At 46.1% G+C, this 21,539-nt stretch overlaps 1 protein-coding gene across 1 annotated transcript in view; it reads right to left on the reverse strand.

Moving 5' to 3' along the window:
* The window catches only part of Iqgap1 (IQ motif containing GTPase activating protein 1), a 101,278-nt gene extending 80,900 nt beyond the window's left edge, over nucleotides 1-20,378 (reverse strand). Inside the window, exons 1-2 of the mRNA XM_051148815.1 lie at nucleotides 20,211-20,378; nucleotides 17,689-17,788 (exon numbers count right to left, since the gene is read on the reverse strand). Of these exons, the coding sequence (XP_051004772.1) occupies nucleotides 17,689-17,788; nucleotides 20,211-20,265 (155 nt within the window). The 5' untranslated portion in view covers nucleotides 20,266-20,378. The remainder of the gene's footprint in view (nucleotides 1-17,688; nucleotides 17,789-20,210) is intronic.
* Between the last annotated feature and the right edge of the window lie 1,161 nt (nucleotides 20,379-21,539).

Raw genomic sequence — 21,539 nt, forward strand, 5'->3', positions numbered from 1 at the left:
CACCTTCCCCATGATCACAAATAACAGCAGCCAGACTTCTACTCTTTCCTACACCGAGAGTCTCTACATCTCTTCCTACTAAGGCCAGTGATTGCCCACGTAAAGGCAGACTCTCATTTGTCTTTGAGTCAAAGCGCTCTTAACTATTGGAAGATCTCTCAGCCTCTCTTGCTTAAGGAACACACTACCCCTGGACTCAATTCTAACCAAACAATAAAAAACAAGAAACAAACAACACCCAGAAAACTACAGGAAGTCATGACACCATACCATTAGGGGGCCACCATGCCTACACTCCACATTCTGAACCCCGCAATCCCCAGCAGCGACTGGATGAAGAGCACTGCAGGCCGAGGGGCTACCAGGTGCCAAAAAGCAAGGTGAGAGGACATCAAGAATATGGAGGCCGTATTTTCCTTCTCCTTCACAGTTTTAGTCTTTCTTGCAAGACCCAACCAACAAACAACTTCCCCCTCATCTGAACTTTTACACAGTAACTGTTTGCATCATCCTATCAGCCACCATATGTTGCCTTGTGACTTCAGACTTTTTATTCTTTCACGTTGGGTAACTTTTCAATGTTTATGTCTTGTCTTTATAATTATTATGAAGGCCTCTTTTAAAAATAGGTTTACTGTTTTAAGTGTGTGTGCGTGCGTGCGTGCGTGCGTGTGTGTGTGTGTGTGTGTGTGTGTGTAGGTCTGTCCACATGCGTGTGGCACACAGGAGACTGAGAGACCCCAGACCTCCTGGGCCTGGACTGGAAGAGCAGCAGGGGCTCTAACTGCTGAGTCAGAGAAGCGGAGGAAGCTCCTGCTGACCTTCCTATTCAGCAGACATCCCAGAAGGAACCGGTCCTTTCTACTCAGCCAAAAACCTCTTCTCCTCCACACTGTGTTAAGCGCCCTTCTCCCCGTGGTCCTCCTTTCTGTTTACTCCCGTCAGCTGGTTTCTTGCTCTGCCTCTTGACCTAGGGTTAATTTTATTTAATCCCGTGTACTGTACAGTACGCTCTTGGATTAAAGGCGTGTGCTGTAAACAGGAAGTTCTTGGATTAAGGTGTGTGTTAGGGCTGAGACACACCAAACAAGAAACAAGTTTTTACAATTCAAAATCTCCCAGTTCACAATGGAATCAAACATCCTGTAACATATGTGTGTGTGTGTTCCAGGCCACACTGCGCATGTGAGGTCAGGGTTGGGTCTCTCCACCTTTGCAGTGGCTCCAGGGGTCAGATGCAGGTCAGCAGACTTAGCGGTGAGCAAATGCCCCAGAGTCCACTTGCTCTTCCCACTAGTGCTACCTCTCTCCTATTCTGTGCTTAGACCTTTTAAAATCACAATGTAAAAAAGTATTATTACACTGTTGATAAGTCGGTGTGTTTTAAAAAAAGAGCTGACGTAATAACCATTTCCCTAACAATTCAAATCTGATTGACACATCACTTAGGCCTTCATAAGATCTGGCGTTTGACACAGAGGATGCCTGAAGAGCTCTCTGAGTTAAAAACCCAGCAGCTGAAGCTGAGAGTGAGGGTTTGCTCACATACATGGCGTATACCTGTAATCCCAGAATTTGGGAGATAGAGGCAGGAAGATCAGGAGTTCAAAGTCATCCCTGGCTATCCAGTGAGTTTGAGGCCAGCCTGGGCTACATGAGATCCTATCTCAAAAAACAAAGAAACAAAGAAGTAGGGGCTGGGAGCATAGCTCAGTCAGTGGGCTGCTGGCCTGACATGCAGGAAGCCCTGGGTTGGGTCTCAGGCACTGACGAGGTAGTGACAGAAAGACCAGAAAGCCAGCCAGGTGTGATGGCGCACGCCTTTAATCCCAGCAGAGGCAGAGTTTGAGGCCAGCCTGGTCTACAAAGTGAATCTAGGACAGCCAAGGCTACACAGAGAAACTCTGTCTTGAAAAAAAAAAGACTGGAGGGCTGGAGAGATGGCTCAGCAGTTAAGGACACTGACTGTTCCTCCAGAGGTCATGAGTTCAATTCCCAGCAACCACATGGTGGCTCACAACTATTCACAATAAGATCTGGTGCCCTCTTCTGGCATGCAGGTGTACATGTAGGCATAATACTGTATACATAATAAATAAATATTAAAAAAAAAAAAAAAAAAAGACCAGAAAGCCAAGGCCATCCTCAGCTATGTCTGGAACACATGGAGCTACACAAGACCCCATATCTCAAAGAAAGCAAAACAACTGAGAAGAATTTGGAAGGTTCACCGTTTTTAACCATTTTAAAGCAAGTAGCTCAGTGATTTTTTTTTTTATTGTTATATTCACTATGTTGTGCAACTATTGTTACAATATAGTCCCAGAACACTGTTACCACCCAAAGAGAAGGCCCTACACCCTCAAGCAGCCACTCCCCTCCAGAACCCCTTTTAAAATCTGGTTTACTCGGGCAGCTATAAATCATCTTAATTACACTGCAATCTAACTCACATTTATCCGATCTCTCTGCAAGTATCACAAGACACATTTGTAAATGCTTTGCTGCAATCTAGACATTACTTGCCTTTCTGGCTCACCAATCCAGTGATCCTGTGCAAGATGTTTCTGCAACACAGCTCTCCAAGGAGTCCATGCTGAGGAGTCAGTGCAGCTGCCAGCACCACTGCTGTTCTCACTGAGTCCTCAGAGGCGGCCTATCTGACAATGTGCCCTGGAATTTTCCCATTCCTCTGTTTTGTCAGAAATTAGTTCACTAGATCAGAATTTGTGATTTGCAATCCCAGCTTTTAAAAATGCATAGATCTAGCTGGGAGCGGTGGTGCACGGGCACACCTGTAATCCCAGCACTTGGGAAGCAGAGGCAGGCAGATCTCTGTGAGTTCGAGGCCAGCCTGGTCTATAAAGAGAGTCCAGGACAGCCAGGGCTACACAAAGAAACTCTGTCTCAAAAGACAAAACAGACAAACAAAAACCAATGCCTGGGCACACACCTGCGATGGCACACACCTGTAGTCCCAGCACTTAGGCATTAGAAGTAGAGGAACCTTGGCTGCATGAGATCATCTCAAAAAAAAAAAAAAGACAAAAAACAATGTCGTAAAGACCATGGACAACAGTTCAGCAATTATACTTAACCAATTAGTGAAAGTCTTTCATTTAAACTCTGTCAGCTTCCAGGAACGAGAATTCAGTGACAACCAAAAGAATTTATAACACATACAGCAGGAAAGAAATGACCATAAGTACTAGAAGTTGTTAGTGAAATTGTTGCTTAAATCCCACTGACAGAGAACAGTACTTCCCAGACCAGAATAACTCAGAACACTGGTTCCAAAGCAGGCATTCATTGAGGATGACAAACAGAACAGCCTTGAGGAATGAATGCTGCACACACCATCTTCTTCCTTAGCACATGCACACACAATTTACGGTTTCACCTCACATATGAAAAGTATAGCACATTCCCCTGCCTGTTTATTAAGTCTGCTATTAATGATGCATAAAATGTAAGATATTATCCAAAAGTCATCTGCACAAAAACAGAGTGAGATGCGCACACCTTTAATCCCAGGACTCAGGAGGCTGAGGCGGGTGAGTATCTATGAGTTCAAGACCAGCCTGGTCCACTTTCTAGCTCAGCCAGGGATAGATAGTAAGACCCAGCCTCAAAACACAAAACAAATAAAACATCCACCCAAGTCCTCAAGCCAAAATTCTAAATTAATCAAAGAGTTAAATAAAATGCTAAAACTCTACACATATATGTACAATTTTATCACTTACATGATATATGTGTGTATGCATATGTACTACATACATTCATATTAAATAAATTGTAATACATATATATGTATTAAATGATACCACATATACATGTAGGCCAGGGGCTGGCCTGGAGGTGAAGCCCAACAGAATACTTGCCTGTCATGGTCAAGGCCCTGGATTCAATCTCTATCACTGAAGGGAGGTGGGGGAGAAAACCATAAGGGAATTTTTTTAAGACTTAGTTTTTGGTAACTTTTAATTGTGTGTATGTGTGAGTGTGTAACAAGCCTGTTTAACAGAATATGCTCTTTAAAAGATTTGTACACTCTTTCTTTGGCTGTCAGACTACTGAAAGAATGGGCCACCCCCCAAATTACAGAGTTCCAGAATTCTTTTGCTGGGCGAGTGACGCCCTGGGGGCATCTACAAAGAACCTGTTTCCAGGAAAAATACTTAGTCCTAGTCAGATGACCCTGCAGGGGACTCAGAGCTGAGATGACAGTGGACTGCTTAGTTGTGTATCTTGCTTCCTGCTCAAACCCTACCCTCAGGGCAGGCCCTTGGGAGGGACTTTAGGGACTATCCTGGCTCTCTCTGTCCCTCTTCCCAGCATGGCTACACTGAATAAAAACCCCTTTTTTCTGCTTTTTGCTATTATTTTGGCTCCGTTAATTGGTTCATTAAGGATAGATGGCTGGACCTGGCTTGTTGGGGCACAGCCAGTATGACCCCTGAGACCGGTATCAAGTGTGTGTATTAAGGGCCAGGTGTGGTGGCCCATGCCCTTAACCCCAGCACTCGGGAGGCAGAGGCAGGCTGTGAGTTTGAGTCCAGGACAGCCAAGGCTACACAGAGAAACCCTGTCTCGAAAAAATAAAAAAGTCAACTGTCAGCCATCTAACATGGGTGCTGGGGAAACAAGCCCAGGTCCTCTGGAATAGCAACTGGTGTTCCTGTTGAGCCATCTCTCCAACCCCAGAACGATTTTCTATAATTTCATATACATTCAGACTATATAAAAATGGCCTGGAAAGGAGGAGCCCAGAAGCTAAAAAATAAGATTAATAACTCCAAACACGTTTTAAGATGCTATTACTTTAAAACCTTACACAAAATAAAAGTTTAAAGGGCAAACTGGAATATTTGCAACACATATGGCATAAAAAGGACCAATTTCCTCACTATATAAAGATCTCTTACAAACCAAATAGGAAAAGAGTAATAGAGTAACCATGGTTCACGTCTAAATTCTAGCTTTCAGGAGGCTGAGGTAGGACGATTGATTGCCAACTATAGCATTGTTTATAATAGCAAGAGCTAAGAGGGGAAGGTTATGCCCATCAATGGTCAAGTCCATAACTGAAAAGCAAAGTTACAGAAAAACAACGAGGCATTTTGTTGCACTCATGTGGAAGACTCCCAAAATGCATAGTGCACAACCACTATGAAGGAAGGTGACTCCTATTCATTGGCAGAAAAGCTCTGGAAGGGGAATATTCAAACAGCCTTCTCTCTGGAAAGGATGATCCAGGGGCGGGGTGGGGGGACGGGGTGGGGGCCTGGATCAAGGAGAGGCGGATCATTTTCTACTGCATAGCTTCCCATACTCTCGGAATTATGTTCCCCATCATGTATTCTCTGGTTTTGAATTTAAAAAACAAACAAAGTCCAATCTGGGCCATAACTTTACTTTTTTAGAAAGTAACCTACTTACTTTCCTCAAAAATCTCCCCAGTCTTAGAGGCCTGTGTCTCCTCCTGCCCCAGCATCTGTCCCGCAGGAGCAGAGCCCTGGGCCGGCAGCTGCCTCTCCAGCGTTCCTTCTGCTTTTCCTTATGATTTCCAATGAGTCAACAGGAAGGCATTCTCAGTAAAGAAGAAATAGAGGCCTTTGACAAGTACTTCCTCCACCCACAAACCCCCAAACACAATTCTTGCCAAAAGGATGTAAGGCGATTTCCAATCCAACTTGCCACTCCTGTCTGCATGAGGTCACTTTTTAGCAAATGACAGTCTGGTGGGACAGAAGCTAAATCCAAAGGCAGAGACCAGGTTAGAAGTAGGAAAAAACGAGCCAGTTAAACACAAAAATATCTGACGAATTGGGTGTGGTAGATCGTGCCTGTAAATCCAAGCTGCTCAGGAGCCCAGAACAGGACTGAAATCTGAAGGAGCCCTGACAATAAGGAGCTCCTGCTTCACGCTTTTTTCTTTTCTTTTCTTTTTTTTTTTTAAATCACTAGGGCTTGGGGTGTGGTTTAGCAGCAGGCAACTAGCCTAGTATGCGTAACACTCTCAGTTCAATCCTCAATACATAAAACAAGCCAGAAGACAAACTGGAGACAGCAAAGGCAGCTGAGGCAACCCCACTTCTTGGCCATTTGACAGCTGGACACCAGTTGTCTTAATATTGGACCTTACAGTTGGCCCTTTCATGTCTGCAGAGGTCAGGAGCACTGGTGATGGTTGACGTTACACAGACCTAGGCTTGAATTACGCCGACAGTTAAGTAACCTTGGGACAAGTGTTCGTAACTCATTTCCCCCTCTTGGAGTAAAAATACTGCCTACATCACAGTATGTTCCACTGACGTCTCATCATCATTCGGTGTACTTGATGACAGCTACTGCTGCTGTCATAATCTGTACCAACACCAGCTACATCGAAGCAGGGCTTTGGAGTCCTGGCCAGACTTGACATCGACTACGAGTGCTTAGCTTCTCTGAGCTGGGCTTTCCTGTCTGCCAACTGTGAACGATGAGCACGTCATGGGCTGCATCACTGTGAAGTCCTCAGCACACTGTGGACACACAGAGAGAATGAGAGAAAGAGAAGCGGAAAAAAAAAAGGGAGAGAGAAGAAGAGAGAACAAAGAGAGAGAAGAGCAAAGAAGAAGAGAAACAGGAGCGAAAGAGAGAGGGAGGAGAGAAGAGAGAAAGAGAGAGAGAGACAGAGAGAGAGGAGAAGAAGGAGAGGGAGGAGAGAGAGAGAGAGAGAGAGAGAGAGCGATAAAGAGACGGATGAGAGAGAGAGAGAGAGAGAGAAAAGATCAGAAATCTCAAGATCTCAAGAAATAGTACTGATGACCCCCCCAGGGAGAGGGACACACAGGACTATTTTTTATCGCTGCAAATGGCAGATTTGGGGGACCTGAGGTTTCATGGGAATTTTGTTGTTTTCTTATAGCTGTCTTAAACAGAAAGGATTAAATTTCTTATAATAAAATGCCTGATTGAAATAACCAAGGCTTCCTGATTATAATAAGTTTCCTGAAAATTCAAATTTAAGTAAATCTTTACTTTTCAAACTAAATCACTAACCAAACTTTCATTTATGTTTTTTTTTTTTTTTTTTTTAATTAAAAACACTGCCAGGCTTCTATCAGGAGTCTTCCAAAATTAAAATGAAGAAGCAGAGCTACAATTTATTTGATCAGGTAGGCCCTCGCTCTGGGCATTCGACTAGTACTTCAACCTCAGCTTGCTCGAAGATATGGTCTCTAAGCAACAGAGTCCCAAATTAAACAAACAGCAGCCCTATTATGAATCACTTCCGGAAGGTCTCCTATTGCCTACCAGCACTTTCTTTACACAAATACTTGTCACAGGATTTATTCAGGCAGCCCCAGTTGGAAACACCAGAGGTCCATCAAATGCCACATAGTGTAAAACACTCAAAACCGGCCCTGCTACCCACCTCCGGGTGTCTTCACATTGCTACCCAGTGAAGCAGAAGAAATGATACAGAACCAGAGACAGGCCACGGAGAAGACCAGAAAATGAAATTCCTAGAAGAAGCTAACCTGGGTCTTCAAATATATTTTTACTATTTTGTCACTGGGGTTTAAAATACATAAAACACAATTACTACTGCTTTGCTATTTAAACCCAGGAGAAATATATACCAAATTAGGTCAAATGAACAGGCTGCTTAGCGCTCTAAGACTTTCTCAATCTTGACTGGTGAACATCCGTACACTCAGCAGCCGAGTTAGCCCTGGTCTGTGGTCACGTCCACCCACCTCCACACCACTGTCTGTAAAGAGAGCTATAAAGTGGCAAACCCACAGCTCCCATGAGCCTCCTTTTCTCCACCTCTGAGGGGCCTTCTATGCACTCCACTGTTATGAACTAATAAAAGCCCATGTAACTATTAATAAGAGCAGAGAGACTCAATAGATCAAAGTGAAAGCTATTAGAAGTCAGACAGCAGAACCAGTGTGAATATAAGGAAGACTGCAGAGCATCAAGGCAGACACATGGAGCGCACACCTAGGGTGAATGCTGCAGAGGATTTACGCTACAGCTTTGTTGCTATGACTTCACATAAACAAATGAAATGAAGAGAAGTCATAAGGAAACTGTGCAGTGCTCATCCAAGACAGAACTAATGAATCAAGAGCAATTATTAAAGGTAAAATGGATAATTTCCTAGAACTAAAATAAACAAAAAGACACTACAGGAAGGGACCAGCCCGGGGGAGGGCAGAGGACACGGGGAAGAACAAAATATAATGACATGTACGCATGAAAATAAAAATGCCACTCTTGGAGGCTGATCTAGTAAGTAAACTAATAAATCCATGGTGGGCTTTGCTTAACTGTGGAAAAAAAGAAAAGAAAAGAAAAGAAAAATGCCAAGGTGAGCAATGCAGTGGTGGCGCTCGCCTTTAATCCCAGCGCTTGGGAGTCAGAGGCAGGCAGATCACTGTGAGTCCGAGGCCATTCTGGTCTACAAAGTGAGTCCAGGACAGTCAAGGCTACACAGAGAAACCCTGTCTCGAAAAACTAAAACTAATAATAAGAAGAAGAAGTTAATTTAATTAAATTAAAGAGAGAAAAACAGAGAGGAGAAGCTTTTAAACATACACATCAAGAAGACCCTGATTTGGTAGCAGGGTGCCTGCCTCTCACACGCAGCACACCTGAGGCCCTGGGTTCAGTCCCCATCACTGAAGAGTCCACAAAACTGCTAAGACAACACTAATCAGAAAGGAACAAAAACTCTATAAAGTGAAAATACAAACAAGTCACAGTGTTTGCCAAGGTGCCAACATGAAACTGCCTCACTTTCTCAGTAAGAAAGGAAAGCAAATGAGCGATGCACAGAAAGTGCGTAATTTACTATAACAGGCAGGTCCAGAACTAGAGTATATAATTTGAAATTTACCAAATTAGACATAAATTGCCATCAGACAATAAAGGTTGCTTTAAGATGCAAACTTGCGGTTTTGTTTTGCTGTTGTTGTTTTGATTTGGTTTTTGGTTTTTGGAAACAGGGTCTCTTGCTCTGGATGTGCCACAGCTCACTATGCACACCAGCCTGGCCTTGAACTCACAGAGATCCGTCTGCCTCTGGGGCTCTGGGATTAAAGGTGTGTGCCCCTACACCCAATTAACCTGCACCTATTCGTAATTTCAGAACTTAGGAAGTGGAAGCAAGAAGATTAAAGGTTCATAACTAGCCTGAGACACCCACACACAAAGGGCTGGTGGGGGCGGGGGAGTTGTTCAGAAACACTGATATTAAAAAAATCTTTTTAAGTGAAATTATTAAATCACAGAAAAGCTAACCAGCTAAGTACATCTGTAATCATACCACTAGGGAGGCAGAGACAAGAAGGAATTCACTACAATTTGAAGAGCTGAGTTCCCCCAGAACCTATGTAAAAAAGCCAGGCATGGTAGCATTTTATAATCCCAATGCTAGGCAGGTGGAGACAGATCAATCGCCACTGGCCAGCCAGCTTAGCCTTACTTTACAAATGCCAGGACGGTAAGACTTTTCTCAAAAAGAAAGAAAGAAAGAAAGAAAGTAAGAAAGAAAGAAAGGAGCAAGGTGGATATTTGCCTAAGGAACTGACACCTGGAATTGTCTTCTGGTTTCCACATATATGAGCATATGTGCGCTCTCATCTACTAGAACATGTGCACAACTGTGCATACACTCACGTACACACACATGTGCATGCACGCACACACAGAGGACAACTTACAAAGGTTAACAATATGGCCATAAAAGGTAGACAACAACAGAAAATCTGAATATGAAAATAAAAACTATAGACAAAACATAAGAAAATGTTCAGCTTGGCCAACAGTCAAAGCAACATTATAAACTGGTGTAAATCTAAATAAAAATATTATATAGATGTTGAAAACAGCAAGAAACACTTGAGCTTGGGGGGGGAGGTGCATGATGATCAGGAGCATATGCTGCTCTGGCAGGACCTGAGCTCAGTTCCCAACACCCACGGCAAGAGGCTCACAAGCATCTATAAAACTGAGTTCAATCCGGGTGTGGTGGCACACACCTGTAATCCCAGCACTCAGGGAAACAGAGGCAGGTGGATCTCTGTGAGTTCGAGGCCAGCTTGCTGTACAAAGGGAGTCCAGGACAGCCAGGACTATAAGAGAAACCCTGTCTTGATACTACCCACGCCCCTCCCCCCCGCAAAAAAAAAATCATCTCAAGGAGATCCAACTCCCTCATCTGACCTCCCCAAGCACCTGTAAACATGTGCACATATCTACCCACACAAAGACAAACACACTACATGTACAGATAAAATGAATCATTTAAAACATTTGAATTGGTGATACAATTATCTAAAATAATGTGCTTTCACAACTTAACCCTGAAGCCCACCCTCTCCTTTACTGCTATCTACCTCACTGTAAAGGGTGGGTGCGCCACCACACCCAGCTTAAGAGCAATTATTGTTCTTGCAGAGGACCTGGGTTCAATACCCAGCACCCACCCACATGGTGGCCCACAGCCATCCATAACTCCAGTTCTAGCAGCCGATGCCCTCTTCTGATCTTTGAAAGCACTAAGCATGGGGCACACAAGTACCTGCAGGCAAGGCCCTCACAAAAGAAACTAAAAATGAAAACCTTTTAAAAATGCATTTGTTGAGTGTTTTCAGTATCTCCCAGGGCCACCACTCACAACAACTCTGTGAAACCGCAGCCTTCCACTCTGTAGTCATGCAGGCCCACTGCCTGAGGTTAAACAGCTTGCAAAACCAGAATCAGAAGGCATTCCTGCTGAAACTCAAAGTCTCATTCTTTTCACTTTGCCCAAGTATCTCAACATTCTACACATGGCCCAGCTACGTCAACAGTCAAGACTTCCAAAGACAATTTTTAAGACTTTTTCAGGTTGCTTCCTGTTGCTGTAAGTATGAGGTAGCCGTGTGACTTTTCTTAGCAATGGTGGTAACTACTGACATTTTGACTGCTCTATACCAGAGACTTTTAATATTGTTTCATTTTCCTCTTTTTGTTTGTTTGTTTGTTTGTTTGTTTTTGAGGCAGGTCTCAGGCCTCGCTTTGAAGCCCAAGCTGGTCTCAAATTCTCAACCCTCCTGCCTCCACCTCCAAGCCCTGAGATTACATAAGAGTGTACCACCACACCTGCCTTTTGCTTTGTTTCGTTTAGACAGTTATGTAGCCCAGGCTGGCCCACATGAGTGTTCAGATTACATCTCACCTCCATCCTACATGTCTGTGTCCTGAGACTGAGTCTCCCATGGTTCGTGCTGGACGTCATGGTGCTGACAGTGACTCTGAATTCCTAACCCTCCACACTGCTACCTCTGAAAGGCTGGAGTTACAACCCTAGCCACCGACACAACTTCACTTTTTTTATTGGTTTTTTTTTTTCTTCTTCTTTTTCCAATTTTCATGTGTAGGTGTAGGTATGTGGGTGTGTACGCACATGTATTTCTGTTTATGTATGCATACACATATGGGTCCATGTGCACATGTGTATATGTGAGCGTGGAAGTCTCAGGTTTATCACAGGAATCACTGAGGTGGGGTCTCTCAATGAAACCCAGAGCTTGTTAAAATGGCTAGTCCTGCTTGACAGCTTTCTGGGGCTGGAATTACAGAGAGGCCACACCCACCTGGCATTTATCCTGGGTTTCTGAGGATCTGAACTTAGGTGCTCTTTAATCCTATAACCATTAAAAGCCATTTCCAGGCCTCAGCTTCAGTTTTCTTTTTCCTTTGAGACAGAGTCTCCTTATGTTGCCCTGGCTGGCCTGGATTTCACTATGTAGACTAGGCTGGCCTCAGATTCAATGATTTGCCTATCTCTACCTCCTCCTGCATCCATCCCCAGTGCTGGAATTGAAGACTTATGCCACACCACACCCTGCCTCAGCATCACATTTATAAAGTTTACAGTGGATTCTGGTAAAAAAGTAACTGGCAGCTATACTAGGAAAGAAAATTCACATGTGTAGTGTTGCAGTGTTGCTACTATGTGAGTAGCTGTTACTGTGGGAGTAGCACTGTTACTGTGGGAGTAGTGCTTGTTACTGTGTGAGTAGCCCTGTTACAGTGGGTGTAGCGCAGTTATTGTGTGAGTAGCGCTGTTACTGTGAGTAGCTGTTACTGTGGGAGTAGCACATCTGTTTCTTCCCTTTAAGCTATACTTTTCCATCCAAGAATTCTTTCTCCTTTTTTTTTTTGGTTTTTGGAAACAGGGTTTTTCTGTGAGTAGCCCTAGCTGTCCTGCAACTCACTTTGTTGACCAAGCTGGGCTCAAACTCACAGAGATTTGCCTGCCTCTGCCTCCCAAGTGCTAGGATTCAAAGTGTGCGCCACCATACCCGGCTTCCATCTGAGAATTCTAAAATCTGGTGGGTTTTGTCTAGGCACCTCGCCTATGCACTTAGGGTTTTTGCCTAGTAAATATCTTTTGGGCTTTTTTTTTTTTTTTTTTTTTTTTTTTTTTTTTTTTTTTTTTTGGTTTTTCAAGACAAGGTCTCTCTGTGTAGCCTTGGCTGTCCTGGAGTCGCTTTGTAGACCAGGCTGGCCTGGAACTCACAGTGATCCGCCTGCCTCTGCCTCCCGAGTGCTGGGATTAAAGGCGTGCGCCACCACCATGCCCAGCGCCTTGTGAACATCTTACCTTCTGTTTTCAAGATCAGAGTCTGAGCTGGGAAATATCCAGATGTTCCTGGAATTCTAAAACCATTTAGGAGAGACATCTGAAGAGGCCAACCCAGAAAATGTTCCATGCCAAGAGCAAAGATGCACGCACAGAAGAGAATCTGTTTTCTTTCCAAAACACTGTTTCAATTCCCCTCAACTGAAGGTAAAGCGCTTCCAGTTAATGCTAAGCTCTTGCTATCACCATGTAGTCTGACAGTCTCCAGCCAGCCACAGCCATGCTCGCCCTTCTTCAAGGGGGACTGGGGGTGGGGGCACTCAGGAAGAAGGTGGCTCAGGGAAGACTCAAAGGAATACACCAGAAAGGCCCTGAGAGAAGGGACTAAATATGGCAGTTGATAAGAGTACCAGGATTAACTGCGTTCATGTGACCTTTAACCTAACTGAATCTTCCTCCTCTTCCAAACCCACTCATACTCTGTCCACCCTCTGACCGACCTACTATGCTCTCTCTCAGCTCCTTTTCTTCTTTTACTCAAGCCACCTTCGGATCCTTCCCTGTTACGTCTTCTTGTCTCAAGACCTGAGTTCCTACATACCTCACATGTCAACGTCACCACCTGCAACTGGGTGAAATGACATTCCTCTCTCACACAGCCACTCCCCAGCTAAGATAAATGTCAAGCCCAATCGGAACAGGCACAAACAAATAAATAATGTGAGCAGTGAAAGGCATCCTGAGTCTCGGCTCTGCTGGACAACCCCTAGCATTCTAAAATGCTTTACTAGACTATCAGCTTAATTTCCACACTGAAGCCACCCTTCAAACAATAAGGCAGAAATCCCTGTACTGTATTCTCAACTATTCCCAGTGCATGCTTTTAAGAAACCCACAGTTAATGAATGTTCTCACTTAACCTCTCAGGAAACTATGAACCCAAACCCATATCCACCGACCCCCTAGTCTCTCTCCCAGAGAGACACAGGCACTTAACAGTCTCCACACCTTCGATCTCGCCCTCTGAGCTCCTCTTTCACCAAGAACCAACTCTGTTAAAGGCAGAGGGGACTGGAGAGCTCCAGGACACACAATGGCGCCTCTGTACTAAAAGGTGGAGCTTTCAGTAGGAGGAGCGAGGTGTTATAAATAGAAGTGATGAGGGAGCCTTCCCCCCTGGATCGCTCTCATCTTTATTCCTGGCCTCTCAGAGTTGATGTAAGCCCCAGACCTTGGGGCTCCTCCAACTTGAGAGGAAAACAGGACCAGGCCAATCCAAAAAGGTAACTTTGCTAGAATCAAGACGAGCCGCCAGAGCACAGACACAGCGCAGTTGCCCAGGTGAGGAGGCAACGGGCACGGAGAGGAAGTCCTGGCTAACGATGCCTGGCTGGCAGGCTTCACATTAGATGACTGGTAGAAATTCTCCTCCTCTTGTCCTACGAGAACATCCCCAGGTTTCTTGGCTCTCTCTTGTCACAACTTAGACACTTAGATAACTGATTTTCTAACCAGAGGTTGTCGTTGGCTTTTTGCAGGGTAGGGCCGGGGGGGGGAACAGTACTGAATCCAAATGTGATGCCATTTTACTCCCTAAACCAGGCATCACCCCACAATGCCAGGTACAGTAAAGCAATGCACAGCAATTATTCCAAAGCTTAACAAAGTAAAGAAACAATAAAGACTATCACCAATGTCTCTACTGTTTACGCTACTTCCCAAGCTTGCACAAACAACTAACTGAAAAGTCCTTCAGCGACTAATGGCCTCTCAATGGTTTATATAAATGGGCTACTTTTCTCTACAGGAAAACATACCCCCCCCCCAGGGGTACAGGCTTTGAAACACTGCATGAAAAGAAAAGAGTTAAGAGCATCATTAACACCAGCCAGGTGCAGTGGCTCACACCTTTAATCCCAGCACTCAGGAGGCAGGGGCAGGCAGATCTCTGAGAAAATCAGATCTCTGAGTTTGAGGCCAGCCTGGTCGACAGAGTGAATCCAAGGCAGCCAAAGGCACCCAGAGAAACCCTTTCTAGGGAAAAAAAAAAAGGGGGGGGGGGAGTGCATCATTAACTCCCTGAGAGGCTATGGTCTAAAAACTATTCAAAATGTGTTCAAAGGATAAAAGTCCTACTTCTCAACTAGGGTAAGAAGGACAATCTATGTCACTAAAGGCATTTAGGATATTTAGGTATGGAGCTGGGGTGTAGCTCAGTAGTAGAACACTTCTGACGTGTTTGACCATCAAACCCAGATTATCTGCATTTATAAAGACTTTCCCAGGAGATTCTAATGCAACATACCACATACCCAGTTAATGACCACTGCACAAACAAGGAACATTCCTTAACCAAGAAACTATGAGAAGCCAGGTGTGATGGCAGACAACTATGGCACCAGCTCACGGCGTCAGTCATCCTCAGCCACATAGTGAGCTCCAGGCCAGGGTAGGTTACAGGACCCCCCCACAACCAACCCCTAAAAAAGCTACAAGTAGACTGAGCAAGCACAAGGCCCAAATCCCCAGCACGCCAGGAAAAGTAAAACTTTAAGCTAGAGGCACAGCAACGTCACAGTAGATATTGGCAGTGTGCTCTGAAACACCGTGAATGAAATGTAAAATACAGATGTCAGGGTCACACTGTCAAGCGGCGGGTGTCACAGGAGAAATCCAATACTGAAACAAACGCAGAAAAGCTCCAGAGAGGAGAGGGGAGTCAGTAAGCCACCAGTGGCTCAGCCGAGCACAAGATGGCCGCCAAGACCAGCTGCGCCTTACAAACTCCCTGGCCTTCCACAAGGAGAAATTCATAATTTAAGTGGCAGGGGACTGAGTGCTTTCGTTCCCTTCCTCACGGTATAGTCTTCTCTGGCTGCTTATGCTTCCATTACCCACTAAACTGAGAGAGAAGTTCCCTCATGGCAAATGCTCTCTAGCTTTGGCTGCTAGAACTGCCAAGACTATCGTAATAAACTTCCACTTAGAAGACTAGTGTCAGGCAGGTGGCAGTGGCGCAGCCTTTAATCCCGGCACTCGGGAGGCAGAGGCAGGTGGATCTCTGAGTTCGAGGCCAGCCTGGTCTACAGAGTGAGCTCCAGGACAGCCAAGGCTAACACAGAGAAACCCTGTCTCCAAAAACAAACAAACAAACAGACTGGCGTCGTTATTGTCAAACCCCACCTAAATTATCACTAATATCCTTCTCTGACTTTCAGAAAGGGCTTTAACCTCAGAGAAGCAGCTGAGCCGCAGGAAGACATCAGAGGGGACAGGAAAGATGGCTCAGGGGGTAAGAGCCGGGTTCCATTTCTAGCACTCATGTCAGGTGACTCACTTCAACTCTAGTTCCAGGGAATCCGATGTCTCTGGCCTCTGTGAGCACCATAAATACACACACACACACTTAAAAATAATAAGTAAATCTTTTTTGTTTGTTTGTTTGTTTTTTCCAAGACAGGGTTTCTCTGTGTAGCCTTGACTGTCCTGGACTCACTTTGTAGTCCAGGCTGGCCTCGAACCCACAGCAATCCGCCTGCCTCTGCCTCCCAAGTGCTAGGATTAAAGGCATGCGCCACCACGCCCGGCTAAAAAGTAAATCTTATAAAGAGAGAAAGGGAAGCTCTGAAGGGCTTATTCTGGGCTCAGGAACTCTTGTATTTGCTGCTGACTTTCCTGGTGTGATCCTAACAGTTTTAGAATTATTTTAAGCAGGCCGGGCATTGGTGGCACACACCTTTAACACCAGCACTCGGGAGGCAGAGGCAGGTGGACTGCTGTGAATTCAAGGCCAGACTGGTCTACAAATCAAGTCCAGGACAGCCAAGGCTACACAGGGAAACCCTGTCTTGAAAAACAAACAAACAAACAAACAAACAAAAAAAGCAAAGTCAAATCTTCACTCTTGTTTTAATCAGCCGCACTTGAAACACCCTTGATTTTCATAAAACGTAGATGACAAGCATCTGTCATTACTCCTCACTGTACATGATCTGTAACTGTTTATCTACTCTGGAGCCTTACAAAAGGAATATAAGCAACAGGACAAAAGGAACTACTGATAACAAACTGACACCCTAAAATTAAGATCACAAGGTCTTGAGATTTCTGGAAAAGATAAGCAGCAGCTGTGTACCCACTTCACAAGGAATGCAGAGGAGATGGGTGTGGCGCTGCACGCCTGTAATCTCAGCCCCTGGGAGCTGGTGGGAAGAGGATCAGACAGGCCTTAGCAACAGACCGAGTCTGGGGCCAGCCTGGGGCTACCTGAGACACAGTCACAAAACAAAACAAAAGAAAACCAAAAAAACCTGAGGGGTCTGTGTGGCACGTGGAAGCACACACGTTTGATGAAATGTCTGGCAACACTGCCAAATGGATGGATCTATACCGACAGCGCTGCCCTTGTTGGATGAGGCTCCGCAGTTTGCTTCTAGTACTGGTGCGTCTTCCAGGACCTTGGACACTTGACTAGCATTTTACCCTCAGCCCCTGACAGCTCCACTCTCGTCAGCCCCCTAAACCTAATACCCACCCCATGAGTCTCGAGACCAAGATGAAGACCATCAAACCCTAACTAAACTCTTATTTCTGACAGCCAGCTCGTGGTCCCCAAAACAACCAGTATAAACAGAAAAGATGAATAACACAAACCTGGCAACCTTTTCAGTATGCGCAAATATTCAACACCATGTCTCACGAACAGCCGCCCGCCGCCGAGCACTTGTTCCCATAAACAAACACTCCACACTCAACCTACTCATCCTCTCAACCACCAGCCTCCAACACTCCTGCCTACTACATCATAACACACACCAAGAAAGCTATCTGTGGAGGCTGGGTACATGGCTCAGCACTTAGGAACACTTGGTGCTCTTTCAGAGGACCAGAGCTGGGCCGCCAGCACCCACGTCAGGTGGTGACCGTAACGTCTCCTTCTAACCCCTGCAAGCACCTGCACACTCAAACAAAACAAACACATACACAGACAAAATACAAATCTAAAAAGCACACCAGCTCCCTTCTCCCAGCCTGCTCTCCAGTCAGTCCATCTTTACCTCTTGGCTTCTTCCAAGTGGCAAAGGTACTCGTAAGCCACGTTCTGCCGTCTCCTTTCATCCATCTCCTCTGCGGTGAGCCTCTCATTATCCAGGACAGCTAAAACAAGAAAGAAGGCAAGAGCGTAAATGCCCAAATCTCTACTTGTCCTCAGCAATACAAGAGGGCCACAGCCATCAAATTGCCGCTTATCACCTAGGAAGACAGGCTAACTAGTGGATAGATGAGCAGTCAGGTGCACTACAAATGATTTGACTAAAAACAAACCATGAGGTTTCAACTATGCTCATCTTACCCTTTAAAAAATGTATAAATGCTGGGCGTGGTGGCGCATGCCTTTAAACCCAGCACTGGGGAGGCAAAGGCAGGTGGATCTCTGAGTTCCAGGCCAGCCTATTCTATAACAATAGTCCAGGACAGCCAGGGCTACACAGAGAAACACACACCACACCCACACCCACACCCCCAGCAAAAAAAATATACATATATATGTATGTGTGTGTGTAAATGTGTGTGTGTGTGTGTGTATAAATAAAGAGGCATTAGAGACAGCTCAGCAGTTAAGAACACTTGTTGGTCTCCAGGAGGTCCTGGGTTCCTAGCACCCTACTCACAAGCATCTGTTTTTCTAGTTCAAGGAGACCCAGTGCTGTCTCTGACCTCCGAGGACACCAAGTAGCTATGACATGGTAAGCTGCCCATGCCCCAATGGACAGCCCGACACCCATGCACGCAGGGGCAGCACTCACTGGATTTTTTTATTTTTATTTTTTTGATTTGTAGGCAGTGGTGGCGCACGCCTTTAATCCCAGCACTCGGGAGGCAGAGGCAGGTGGATCGCTGTGAGTTCAAGGCCAGCCTGGTCTACAAAACAAGTCCAGGACAGCCAAGGCTACATAGAGAGATCCTGTTTCAAAAAACAACAACAACAATAACAAAAAAACCAGAGGGCATCATGCTCTCTCCTCTTTACTCATAACCAAAGCCAGCAGCAATTTGACTAAGCATTTTACATGCATTCTCCCACTAAAGCCCAGAACAATCCTGTGATTACCACTGTTTGACAGATGAGGAAACTGAGACTGGATGAACTCAGCTGCAGGGCTAATAAAGGGGCCTACATTCAGATCCACCTGTCTCCAGGGCTCGTGGACTTAACCTTGAAGCAATCTGCCTCCTCCAGTTAACCTGAGGTATGAAACGAACCCCTAACTCCTCTCACGGGCCTCAACTACTTCTGGAAATATTTCTTACCCTTCTCCTTTCCCTTTTAATCCCACCACTACACGACCAAGCCACTCAGTTTACTCACACGATGCAAGTATCCCTATATTCTACAATACCATATTTAATTTACGTCTGCCCTCTCAGAGTCACGTCTCCTGCACCCTGCCCCACACTGCATCATTCAAATCTCTGTTCAAAAGGAGGCTTGTGTTCCCACGGCCTCCCTAAGTCCCTTCTCTTCAGCCTCCTTACTCTTTATACCTAGTTAGTTCATGCACCGTGTGTCTTTATTGCACCTTATTATCTTTTTTTTTTTTTTTCCTGGAACTGAGGACTGAACTCAGGGCCTTATACCTGGGGGGAAAGAACTCTACCACTGGATTAAATTTCCAAGCCCACATCTTATTACTAATTGTACACCTGTCTGTCTGTCTGTCTGTCTGTCTGTCTCTCTCTCTCTCTCTCTCTCTCTCTCTCTCTCTCTCTCTCTCTCTCTCGGTCTCGGTCTCTCGGGTTTTGAAGGCACTGCCTGGCCTTAGTCATTCCTAATTTCACAAACGTGGCATACTATCTAACACATTGACTGTGGATGTGTTTAAAGTATCTTCAAGAATGTACTTTTCTCACAACATAAAACAAAATCTAAACCCGAGACCCAAAGGGATCCTATTGTAACTACTATCCCAGGTACAGTTGGTTATTAGCTTACTGATGTTGCAGGGATGGCTACAGAAAATGAGGAAGTACGTGGGGAGGGGGGGTTGCTTTGGATGTGTTTATGTTTTAATTTTACTTTTGAAATGCTGACTAGAGAACGCAGCCCAAGAAAGTTTAAGTGGCTTGCCCAAATCTGTACCTCGCAGCCAGCCTGAGGCTGCGCGGATCTGCACCCCGGGTCACCCTCGCAGGCAGCAACCGGGGCAGCACCTTCCCACCGTGCCCAAGCAGAAGCCCCGGGTCTAGTGCCCAGGACACGCCCGGCACAGTTCTCCTGCCACCTCACCGCAGGCCGTCTTCCCCAATCTCAGTTGAGCTAAGCGCAGAGGCGCTGGGTGGGGCTCCCCTGCCGCAGCGCCCGAGCGAAGGCTGAGGCCTCCGGGTTCCTACCGGCTGCCTCGGGAGCTCCAGAGGGCTCGGGCGCCAACCTTGCTGCCTGCCTGCCTGCCACACAGCCACGCTGCTCTTCCGGGTACCCGCGGTCCCGAGCCACCCTGCGCCCCCGCCCCCGCTGAGCCCCGGGTTAAAGCCGAGCCTGATCCCTCGCCCGTACACCCCCCAAGCCCCGGGCACTCACAGCCATAGTGCGGCCGGACCACACCCAGCCCATCAACCTCCTCCGCGGCGGACATGGCGGCCGAGTCCAGGTCTCCGGTGAGGAAGCGCTGAGACCTTGAAGACGCGGGCGGCGGTAGCAGCGGCAACTCCTACCCAGTGCGCGGGCTGTCGCTGTCCCCAAGGCCCCGCCCCGCGCCATCGGCCCCACCCTGCCGGTCCCGCCCCGCAGACTCCGCCCTTGAGGCCTCGCCCGGCCCCCGCTCCCGCAGGGCGAGCGGAAGGGGCGTGGTCGCTTTTGGAGAACCCGCTGAGTCCTCCACTTGCGGAAGCGAGGAGGCGGAGCGCCGTAGACGAGTCCCGGGGGCAGCTTGGTCCGTTGTCCCGACACTCTCCGCCACCGCCCTATCCGCAGCTCAGAGGGAAAGTCCGCCAAAGTCAGGCGCTTGAAAAGCGAACTTTGTGGCCACCTGCCTTCTCCTGACAGCTGAGTTAACCCCCTCTGCACCTCGGCTCGTGGAAGGAGCCTTTTCAGCTGCTCTTGTTGGGCGCAGTGTAGGACCAACACCGACAAGAAAGACTTCCAGCCCTACTCTGCCACAGTCTGTCAATCTGGCCTCTGTTTTCCCCAGCAGTGTGCTACAATATAGAACAGCTCAGTCTCTTAAATTTGGGGGCGAGGCGGGGGCGGGGATGAAGATGCTGAAGCGGGAGAGCTGTTTATCAGACTAACCTTGCAGTTCATGCTCTTTTTTTTTTCAAGCAGTTAGGGGACGTCTTGACCCTGTTAAGTATGCCACTTTTTGTTGCCCTTGTGATCTTTTAAAGTATCAGTATTCAATCGAAATCTATCCTGAGCCTTTTTCAGTTTTCTTTTCTTTTTTTTTTTAATTTTAATTTTTATTTTTATTTGGTCCCGTCTCAATAACTTGCCCGGAATGGGGATGCATTCCTCCTATAAATCATCCCATAGTTGGGAAGTTGAGGCAAAAGGATTACCGTGAGTTTGAGGCCAGTCTGGATTACAGAGTAAAATAGTGCCTCCAAAAACTTAATAATAATTAAAGTAAAACTCTCATTCTCCGTGACCTTACGCTCACCATAAACCACTGATCGCCTCTACTTACAATCCAGATCACCTGGAAGCCTCTAATGCGCACTTTCAGCTGGGTGTCCCACAGATACTAAAAGCTTCACATGCTAGAAGTTGATGCCTCTCCTGCCCATTCTTTGTAAGCATTCAATTACCAGGCACACACCCCAGGTTCTTACCCCACCTCTATTTCTGAAGCATCTAGTTTTTGTTTCTGTCTCCACCTGTGATAACACTGTTTGAATGATCGTAATCTCT

This window comes from Acomys russatus, chromosome 7 (assembly GCF_903995435.1).
Source record: "Acomys russatus chromosome 7, mAcoRus1.1, whole genome shotgun sequence".
In the NCBI taxonomy this organism is placed as follows: Eukaryota; Metazoa; Chordata; class Mammalia; order Rodentia; family Muridae; genus Acomys; species Acomys russatus.